This window comes from Octodon degus, unplaced genomic scaffold (assembly GCF_000260255.1).
Source record: "Octodon degus isolate 3935 unplaced genomic scaffold, OctDeg1.0 scaffold00029, whole genome shotgun sequence".
Classification (NCBI taxonomy): Eukaryota; Metazoa; Chordata; class Mammalia; order Rodentia; family Octodontidae; genus Octodon; species Octodon degus.
The window spans coordinates 1795214-1806553 of NW_004524605.1; the positions used below are offsets into that span (position 1 = coordinate 1795214).

The window sequence follows — 11340 nt, forward strand, 5'->3', positions numbered from 1 at the left end:
ACTTCTCCCAGATTTTCAAAAAAAAATGTGCCAAGCTATCACCCATCCACCCACATCTTTGCAAATGTGGTTTTGCCTATTTGGAACACTTTTCTCAATCTTGAAAGATTTCAGTTATTCTTCTAAGATGTCAAAAGTATTGTCTCTGGGACAGCACATACGGTCCTTTCAAAATCCTGTCTTCATTCCCTTTGTTTCCTGTGCAAAGCCCCTTGTTCCACTACAGAGTATCATCATAAATTAGACTTATTTTCTCCATGAAAACCAGTACCCACTATTCCTTTTAATTCCTACTTGCCCATCTCTTTCATTTAATATTTGAATATGCCGTTTCTTTCTTCCATACAATTTCTAGTGTCTAGGATATAATCTAGCTCAAATTTAGGCCTAAACACACATTTATAGAGTAAACCAGTTCCAAGGGTAACTTTTGCAGTGTGAAAATTTCCAAAACTATATAAACTGTAAGTGAAAAAAAAAATTTATTCACTAAAGATTCCTTTTTAAACCTTGTCACATGTGTCTTCCTAAACTATCAGGATTTGTTTTACAACCAACTATAAAACTATTTATATCTTTACTTTTGAAGTGATTCTCTAATCAATATGTTTTTAACTAACATTACTATTCAGAGCATCATTATGGTTTTCTACTGAATTTCAATGAAATATTGAGAAAAAAATTAAGAACTGTTTACAAAGTGTGGGAGATACTTGGGTTTTGACAGAACACAAAAGAAGATAACAGATTTTTCTTTCTCCTTTTTAATAAAAGCCATGCAAAAAGTTTGACAATAGGTTAGGAAAAGGTAAACTCCAGACATTGAGGTAGCTTGCAGTTTGTTTTTCTTTTATTTGGTCTGATGCTCTAAAAACACATTTACTTTTAAGATCCATTCTCTTGTCATTAAGTTAGTTCTAATAAATATGCTAGCAACTCATATAATTGTTTTTAGAAATCTAGCAACCCTGAATAATTTTCATGTTTACATTATGCAGATATTGCATAACATTGGAAAAGACAGAAAATCCCATTTTTCATCTTACAAAGGGCCCATACCAATATCTGCAACTATTAAGTGTCTTAGAGTGTTTTAAAAAGTGACTAAACAGGTACAAAATTTTTCATCATAATTACCACATAGACAAGGTTTATCCTTGGAAATTCATGTCTGATAAGGATTAAATTAAAAGCTTCCTCATATTCATTACATTAAAATCAATCTCAACTACCTGTCCTCTGATAAACTTTGGTTTAATGCTTTCACATATGTAAGTCTGCTTTCAAGGAGTCTGATTCAATATGAATTTTATAATGATTAGTAAGGGATGACCTCTGGCTGAAAAGTTTCCCACATGCATTACATTCATAGGGTTTCTCTCCAGTATGGATTCTTTGATGTGCAATAAGTGAGGAGCTCTGTCTAAAAGTTTTCCCACATGTATTACATTTAAAGGGTTTCTCTCCTGTATGAATCCTCTGATGTTGAGTAAGAGCAGCACTTTGGCCAAATGACATTCCACATTCTAGACATCGATAAGGTTTCTCTCCAGTATGAATTCTTTGATGATTACTAAGGGATGAGTTACACCTGAATGTTTTCCCACACTCACTACATTTATAGGGTCTTTCACCAGTATGCATTCTCTGATGTTGAATGAGAGCTGAACTTTGTCTGAAGGCTTTTCCACACACCTTACATTTACAGGGTTTCTCTCCAGTATGAATTCTCTCATGAATAATAAGAGTTGAATGGGAACTTAAGGCTTTGCCACATTCATTACAATTATATAATTTCTCTCCAGTATGAATTATTCGATGTCTGTTGAGTCGTGAGATAGAAGTAAAGCCTTTTCCACATTCATGTAGGTGTACTATAGGGCTTTTCTCCAGTGTGAATTCTTTCATGTTGAATGAGTGATGCACTCTGACTGAAGGCTCTCCCACATTCACTGCATTTGAAAGGCTTCTCTCCAGTGTGAATTCTCTGATGATAACGAAGAGATGAGCTGGACTTAAAGGTGTTACCACACTCGTTACATAAGTAGGACTTCTTTCTGAGATGAAGTCTCTGACCTCCCATAAGGGAGGTGGTACAAGTGGATGGTCTCCTACCTGGATTATATTTATGGGGATTTTCTCGAGCATGGAGTTTTTGATGTATAAAAAGGCCAGATCTTCTACTAAAAGATTTACCACATTCTTTACATCTATAAGATTTCTCCACAGTGTGAGTTCTAAGGTGCTTACAAAGGGATGCACTATGGCTGAAGGCTTTCCCACATTCTTTACATATGTAGGGCTTCTCTCCAGTATGAGTTCTTTGATGTTGAATAAGTGCTGAACTTTGGCTAAAAGCTTTTGAACATTCTCTACACTTAAATAATTTTTCTCCACTATGATTTTTCTCATGTTTACGAAGGGATGAATTGTGAATGAAAGATTTCTCACATGTATGGCATTTATAGCGTTTCTCCGCTGTCTTTAGTTTTGGTTGGTTAAATGAATTTGAATTCTGCTTGAAACTATTTCTTTGAACTTCACACTTTAAAGGTATTTTGTCTCTAGCAATCCTTTGTGTCTTAACAAGCGATTTTAAACTTAAGTTTTGGCCATATTCAAAATTGTTATGGCATTCATCTAAATCAAGGATTTTCATATGGGTTATTGAAATTATTTGCAAAGTTGAATTTTTGTCTTGTTTTTTAAAACTGTCTTCAGATATGCAGCATTTTTCTGATATGAAGTCCCAGGGCTCATCTTTTTTTAGACTCTTTCTTATTATTCCCTGAAGTGATATGTCTTTTATTTGAGTTGTCTTTGTCATTTGAAGACTGCTCTTACATCCTAGGGGAAAAAAAGAAGTTGCTATCATTGACATGATTAGCTGAAACTAAATTTGTAGAAGGCATATTTCTGCTATGTAAATAAGGGTTTGCAATGTGTACAAATACCATGGGAAAAATAGGAATATAACTAATTAAATGATAATGAACAATGGCTGTACTACTGGAGTGAACAAAAGAATAAAACAAGCTTACTTCAGGAGTATAAGTATGACAGGAATGATCAGTGGGATGAAAAGAAGAATTAAATAAGTATGAATTGAGAAATGTAGTTTGGCATCCAACCTAAGACTGATGAATCAATTATCCCGTTTTTCAATTATTTCTATTTTTGAATGTTTTGCCTTTCTTTCCTACATGACAACCTCTTCTACAACCTTCAGATTCATCTCCACGTTACCTTCTCCATGTACTACTTTCTGACTCTGAGATACAAAAATTCATGCCCCTCTGCTTATTATAGCACGTTTACAACATGCAGTTATATTATAGAGCAAACGTTCAGCTCCACTAGAATCTTATGAGCTGTTTTTATTTTTATTTTTCTGTCTTTTTGAGACAAGATGTGTAGTATGGGCTGAACAGTACATCACTCAGATCCTCAGAACAAACTTTGTGATCAGCCCAGGATTGATGCTATCAGGTGCCACTGTTGTCTCCTGAAGCCTCATGTACCCTTCTCCTCACTAGGCACCAGCTTCCCATCCCAGAATCATCACATCTGTCGCTTTCAGTACTGGATTGACTCTGCACATGCTCAAATCCCTGCCCTTCCTGAGGGAGGCCATGGCTGCTGCCTCTCCTTTGCTCTCACAGCACTTTGAATTTCGACTGTCCCTCCTAGAATTTTTCCCTCCATACCCTGAGTGTGCATGGTATCTTCACTCTTCTCTTCTGTAGTGGCCTGCAAGGTCATGAGGACGGGACTCAACCTCACCACATATGAAGGAGACAAGATACACAGCAGAGTGCAAGCCTGAGTCCTCCAGCCTAGAGATTCCCTAACTATACAGCCTATCCCTTATCCTCTAAGGCCACAGTGGAAGCCTTGACTCATTCCCTGCATTGTTCACTTTACCTAAAGCTCAATCAGAGATTCCTCTTTTTTACACACCAGGCAAGCAATGCTTCTGCAGATTCCATCCTCAGATCTGTTCCCTCACCTGGTCAAGGTAGACAATGCCACCTTCACAGTGAGGTGATTCCTGACCTCATCATATTAGGAGTCCCAACATGTCCCTTGCCCTTACACACTTGCCCACCAGTGATCTCCACCAAATACTCAACTCACATTTCAAATGGAAACTATCCTGCACTGAACTCCTCCTGTACCCTTATAAAGCTGGCTCCTCCTTGATATGCAGGACACTGAAGCAGGTGCCTCTGTCCAGGGCTTAGCAGCTTCCAGCCTATGAGACTACAATGGCTCTGGGAGGTGTCCCACCTTTAGTTCTGCGTCACTTTTAAGTTTATCATCCACACTGTTTCAATGGGACCACTTTTACTAACATCAAATCCCATAAGAACTTTATGAACGTACTTCCCCTTAGTGAAAGAGTAAAATATATACAAATAAAGCCCTGGACATTAGATTCATTCCAAAGGTAACTACTGTTAGCAGCTAAGCTGCATCCTCTCAGGCTTACCCAGCTTCCTCCTAAGCTTGCTCTCTGTTCCCACAAGCACACTGCACTGTGTACAGACACACACACAACACTGTTATCAATGTTAGCATCACTCTGAAACTTGCTTCATTCCTCTGTATTTGCTTTTTTTTTTTTTTTTCTTTTTTTTTTTAATTGTGGTGATGGATGCCAGAGTAAGGACATACTATTAGGTTTGTATCTAGTTGTCTACCTAAAGCCTCATGCACTCATGGCGCAGCTTCTAGAGTTGTGATTGATTCTTGATAAAATGCTGGGATTGTGGGTGTGAGTGCCCTGGGGCAGATACTCTGCATTATAATATAAGGAGGGGAGAGAGGCTAACTAGCTGCCTGAGCTGCTGCCACTCCCTTTGCTCTCTTGCTCTTTGCCACTGCCATGAACAGCTCCTCTGTCATGTGTCACTCTGCTTTGGAGCCAGCTGAGTATGGATTGAAACCTCCAATGACGGTGAGCTAAACAAACATGGCCTTCCTTCATTTCCAGTGTTGGGTATTTGTCCCAGCAATGAATGAAGAGTAACTGAGACACATACCATAGTCTTTTCAGCTATTTTATTGAAGGATATTAGTTTCTGAGTTAGATCAAGTTTTCCAAACTTTCAGAATCACATAAAACTCTAAATTCCTCAGTTATTTCCAGTCATCCAAGAGACAGTCCTAGTCTCTTAGAACTGTACTAAAAGCACTGTTCCACTGTGACCCTTACACAGCTTCCTCTTCTCACTTTCTTCTTAAGCTTCTTTTCTTACACCTACCCTGAGCTTCAGCCAAAAGGAAATACTTGCAGTCCCTCAAATGCATGGCTTATATTATACAAAATACATAAAACCAAGGATCTTTTTGGGAACAACAGAGAATAAGATGAGAGATCTCAAGAGATTCATGTGAGAACTGACTACAAGAGAGTGACAGGAAGCACATGCCTAGGCTTGGCCTTCCCTCTTATGAAGGACCCAGAAGCTGAAAAAGTTTCCAGACAACACTCCAAGCTTCACCTGCTTCCTATGAACCCAGGCACCTCAGGCCCAATCACTCACCAATAGCAGGATCTCCAGGGATTTCTTTCTCAACTTTCCAGGGATCTTCTTCTTGCTGCAACAGGGAGATCACTCTTGGTTTGGTAAATAGGAATCCTGTTCATAAGTTAAAAAAAAAAAAAATCATAAAAAAATCTGAGAAACAAAAAAACAAAAACACTAGAGACTTAGGGAAACAGACTGCAGAGAACATATATGAAAGAACACATGTGAAATTATTCACCCCTTGACCCTCTATAGAGAAAGTCTACTGACCCCTATCACAGGCAAATGTAGGTCTAAGATTGAACAAACAAACCCCTGTGCTAAAATGAGCAAGAAACCACAGACAAACTACAATGGGGAAAACACTCTGGGACCATGAGGAAGGCTCCCACAGGCAACCACACAGAGGGGACGGAGGGACCCCAACACCATCTTCTGTCCCTGCGCCCTTCCATTCTGTGCCTGTGAGGGGAGGATGCCTTCAACATGTGTCTGTAGATATGTAATTTATACAATCCTAAGGCAAAACCTGTGTGATATTTTTGATGATCAACAGCTAAAACTCAGGGAAGGAAGCACTGAGACCTCCCCTGACTAAACTAGGTCTCTATAGGGAATTTCCTTACCCAGAGAAGCCAGGTTCCTGTAGTTCTCCAGCATCACATCCCGGTACAAACTCTTCTGCAGAGCATCCAGCTTCCTCCACTCATCCTGAGTAAAGAGCACAGCCACATCCTCGAAGGTCACTGCCACCTGTAAGGACAAACCACTGCAGCTCACTCAGGACAACCCTCAGAGGGAAGGCAGCAGTGGGGGAGGCAAAGTACTGGGCAATGCTGCTGCTGCCACTCAAGGTTCTGAAGGTCTGCGTCCTGGTGAGAAACGGAGCAGCATGAAGGAGGAACCTCCTTGTCCTGCAAAGACCACTGTGTTGAAGTCTCATTCCCAGCCCCAAGGTGCCACTGACAGGAGTGGAACCTTTAGGAGATGGGCTCTAGTGGAAAGGAAGTGATCAGGCACATCCCTCAACGGGGACACTGGGGGGCTGGCTGGTGCCTGTCCCTCTCTCCTTGCTTCCCAGGCAGTCTCTTTACCTTGACAGAGTCTTGTCCCAGAGCAGGCCCAAAGCTACAATGCCAATTGAGGAGGATCAAAATGTCTGAAACCAAAGTCAAAATATTTCTCATAAACTGATTATTTAAGTATTTTATAATAGTATCAGAAAGCTAACTGTCACACTAGCTGTATGTCAATCACTATGAGAGCTGTCTAAAGGGACCTAATCAATCAGTGTTAATGAAAATAGTATTTCTGAAGGATATTACATGATACTTAGTAACATGCTTGGAAATGGGTATACACTTTAATGCACTGGCTAGTGGATATGGCGTGTGTTGAGGACACATCAGAGTACACAAAATTGCATCCACAAGGATACTTATGGGGTTTGTGATTGACAAAAATAAAAGGAAATTTTATTTCCTGGGGTGTGCTGAATACTCACTGCTGAAGACTCCATTAAATAGTGTTAAAGGACTGTCTGGGTGCTTAGTCAAGCTTCAGGATAGTAATTACAAAAATTAGAATGGCTATAGTATAGTACAGGTCAAGTATAATACTGCTCTTGGTATGCTGTGGTCATCGTTAGTGCATAATATATTTAGTATCTACCACAGTCCTATGAAGAAAGATTTATCATTGTCCCCCCCACTGTACATTCTGCACAACCGAGGCCTGTCAGAAAATATCTCCAGATGTTGGAACAATGGCGATTTCACTTGTTTTTCATATATGTTGTGATATTATAAAATGCATATTCAGTCTTCATCCTAATTTCCTAGCATATAACACCCAAAATTCTTAAAATCATCAAAGTGCTAAGCACTCTTTCCATATTAATGAGCTTATTCCTGGATACCATCAGGAGAGGGCCCAAGGGGAAGTTTGCCAATGATTTAAGCAACCACACCTTTGCAGTGAAACCTTGATTAACAACCAGACAGCACTGCCAGCCTCATTGCTGAACACATGGAGGTTCCTAGAGGGAGGAGCAGCCTGAAAGGAACAGGAGCTCCACAGTCATCATCCCATATCTCAGTCTATGTGATTCTTTATCTTTTATAACAGGCAAGTAACAATTGACTATTCGTTACTGGCCCAAACTTGAAAGAGGTGTCTGAAATTAAGGGGCAAACTAACCACACCTGGCATTTACCCTAAAAATTTTAATATAAGCATACATACAATAAGTTAGTGTATTGGCATATGGTGAGCACATGAGAAATGATCTTTGCACTCAAAGAATTTACGATCTAGACAAGGAAAATGCAAAAAATAATCTTAACAACTGAAGAGAGCTGGGCTGGCCAGATAGCTCAGTGGATTAAAGCACCTGATTAGGCAGACATAGGGAGTGGGGTTCAATCCCTGGTATGCCATGCTGGCCTCGCCCCCGGGGTGTGCTGATATTGAGATTGGGCATGGTGGCATGCACCTGTAATCCCAGCACTTGGAAGGCTGAAAAACAGGAAGGATTACTACAAATCCAATCTGTGAAGCGAGACCTAATAGATCCTGTACTAAATACATTAAAAAAAAAATCCTAAACAACTGAAGAAAGCCATGCAGGGAATTGGGCTTTAACTCAGCTGTAGAGTACTTGTGAAGCATGCCGGAAGCCCTATTTTGATCCCCAGCACTCAGGGGAAAACCTGGTACAGCTGGGTGGGCAGGACCATATGCTACCTCCTAGTGTAATCTTCACTACAGACCAAAAAAAAAAAAAAAAAAAAAACCAAAAACAAAAACGGAGATGCAGGCACAACTGTAATCCAGAACTCAGGAGTTTGAGGCAAGATCATTGTTATGAGTTCAGGACCAGCCTCAGGTACAAAGTGAGCTCAAAGCCAGCCTGAACTGCACGGTGAGACCCTGTCTCAGAAATACAAAAAATTTAAACATTAAAAACATTTTTAAATTAATATTTTATGGTACAAAAAATATGTCTGAGTAGAAAAATGAACTCAGTTTCTCCCACTGTACTCTCCTAACACTTCTCATAGCACAGTGTGGAGTTTGTGCTCACCCACCAAGCAACCCATGCTGTAGATGGAGACCCTAGCTCATATCCCCTAATTCAGTTCAGTTCTAACACTGCCTAAAGCCACATACTTTGCTAGGGCAGCAGCAGGACCATAACTGAAACATTCCAACTGTGAACCTGGCTTCCAGTCTGTTCTTTTACTGATCTTAAACTTGCCACTGCCAAGTGTGACACAGCATGGCATGTAGCACTGTGGCATGGGAAGGAGGCACAGACAGAAAGTGTAGTAGGGAATTCTCACAGAGGCATGGAGAGGGTCTATACAGGTGAGTCTGCTTGAATAGAGTGAGAAAACCTTGACGGAAATAGCACTGCCCAGCCAGGAGAGAGCAGGTCCTGACTGCAGTTTCGGATCAAACCCCACCACACTTGTGGGTCCAAAGAAAATGCCAAGGGGCTGGGGATATAGCTCAGTGGCATAAGCAACTGCCTGGCAAGTGCAAGGTCCTAAATTTGATCTCTGGTAACGCCAAAAAAAAAAAAAGACAAAAAAAAAAGACAATGCCAAGATTAGCAAAGTACACTGCTGACATGGTGCAGGGGCTGCCACACTCTCCAAGTTGATCCAGTAGAGGACTGAAGCCTGGACTGAGGGCCAGATCCTCCAAGCCTGATATGGCTTAACTGACTTCTTTGAGCTTGTTTCCTCATATCTATTTAAAATGAGGACACTAACTGCCCTCCTGTATTGAGAATGAGAAATAACAAATGCAAAACCACAACACATTCCTTGGCCTGCTGGGTGGTCAATAAATATAATGGGTTAAATGAAAAGGAGTAGAGAATAAAGGAGTATTTTCTGGCTCCTAGAAACACTGAAAAGCAGTTTCTATCAACATTTAATGTTACAGCATTATTCAGTTGCCACAAACACCACCCAGAAAGCTATTACCACGTGCCAGGTCTGATCCAAACACTCTCTAGGCAGTAACTCAAGTCATTCCCTATCCTATCCTGGGAACTAGGCACAGTTGTTCTTTGTATCTTATAGGTTACATACAATTATCTGCTTCAGCTTACAAACAGCAACAGAGGAGAGGGTTAAAACCCATCCTCTGGCATCAGAACCCACTTCTAAACACTGTACACAGCTTCTCCATCACTGATATCCCATGAAGACCTCTTGTGGCTTCTGCTCAACATGGCTACCCTTTGTTCCCATGCCATCTTGCCTGGATTGGTGCCTCTCTTGTCCCCCAACATAAAGAGGAAAATGGCAGGTCAAAATCAGCTTCACTACTGCTACAGACAAAGCAAATGATCCATAGAGATAAGAGAGAAAAACCCCCAAAACTTTAGGCTGTGGAAGCCAGGGACACTGTGAGAAGTCTCAGGAATAAAAAGAATCATTCTTGCCAAGAACAGAGAGGAACACACGGGTGAATCAAAACAACAGGGCCAGAAAGAAATTTTCTCAGGTGCACAAGTTTGTTCTGTCCCCAGTGGCTTCTGCACTCTCATATTAGAGTGAGATCAGTGAGCAAAGTACCTATCAAGAACAGAGCAAACACTGTACATGGATGAGTGTGGACAGTGTTCCTTACATCACCTGTGAGTGTGGACCAACTTCTCAACGTACAAGGGCTTGGGCTCCAAATCCTGGGGAAGGCTGTTTTGGGCAGAAGACTTCAGCAAAGCAGGAAAGGACAAGTCCCACCCATTAAGAACTGAGATGGCAATACCTCACCTGAGCCCTTGCTTCCTTGTGCTTATCAGCCATGACCTCTCTCTGGGATCTACTCCTTGGATGGTTGTGGTCTTCAGAAGGTAAATCTGAGGGAAGAAAAAGGTATCAGGAGGAAGCCCCTTCCACTTTCCCCTCAGAATCAGCAGCTCTGAAATCCTTCCACCACCCAAGAAAGACCAGACACATCCTGAGAGAGAAGGTGGCAGTGTTCAGAGGCAGAGGCTAGGGCTGAGGCCATCTGGCTCCAGACCCTCACTCTTCTCACCTCAGAACATTCCCAATAGTAAGACTTGGAGATGAAGTACACCAACTGCAGAGCCTCACCACGTGCCAGGCACTGCTTACTGTTTAGTCCCTCAGCTCACTGCCATTACCAGCACCCATTTATAGACTATGAAACTGAGGGCAGCGTGGGGCCACCTGTCCCTGTTCACATAGCCAATGAAGGTGGCACCAGCATCCAACCCAGGAGAGAACCCGAGATCTGTGTTATGAGTCAACTCTGCATAGGAACCAGATCAGCCAGATAGAAATTTGAATAGAGCCTTTTATTTACTGAGCTTAGGTCCTCAGCCACTTCTCTCGCAGGAGAAGGCTGATCGGCCCTGAACATAGGTAGCAAGGGGGTATTTATAACAGGAATCACATCCAGTTTGGTAAGCAAATTTGTTATGTAGTATGGAACAACAGAAACTACATTCATTTGACACAGCTGCAAACTGTTCATAACTAAAAGATCTTTCACAGCTTAGTGATAAGTGCATATTTTTACAAGATACATCTTAAGCTGACTACATTACAGGAGATGGTTGGAGAGGGGGTTTGTGTTAGCTTGCTGCCTTGACAAAAACCAGCTATTATTGAACAACCTTGAGCCAAAAGGGAGAATATATTTCTTAAAGCAGATAACAGGAAGCACAAGGGGTTTTTATAATTTTCCGCAGTTAAGGCACAAAACTCTGTTACATCCTGTGACAATTTTCCTGAACCCCAAACTCTTTTCACCCAATTTTTGT

At 41.1% G+C, this 11340-nt stretch overlaps 1 protein-coding gene across 1 annotated transcript; it reads right to left on the reverse strand.

Moving 5' to 3' along the window:
- Positions 1 to 755: 755 nt before the first annotated feature.
- On the reverse strand, positions 756 to 10865 carry LOC101569033 (zinc finger protein 354B). The gene is given in 6 exon segments (XM_004629304.2): positions 756 to 1872; positions 1874 to 2847; positions 5550 to 5645; positions 6161 to 6287; positions 10325 to 10410; positions 10590 to 10865. Coding segments are annotated over 5 exon segments (1839 nt in total). The 5' UTR covers positions 10358 to 10410; positions 10590 to 10865; the 3' UTR covers positions 756 to 1263.
- Between the last annotated feature and the right edge of the window lie 475 nt (positions 10866 to 11340).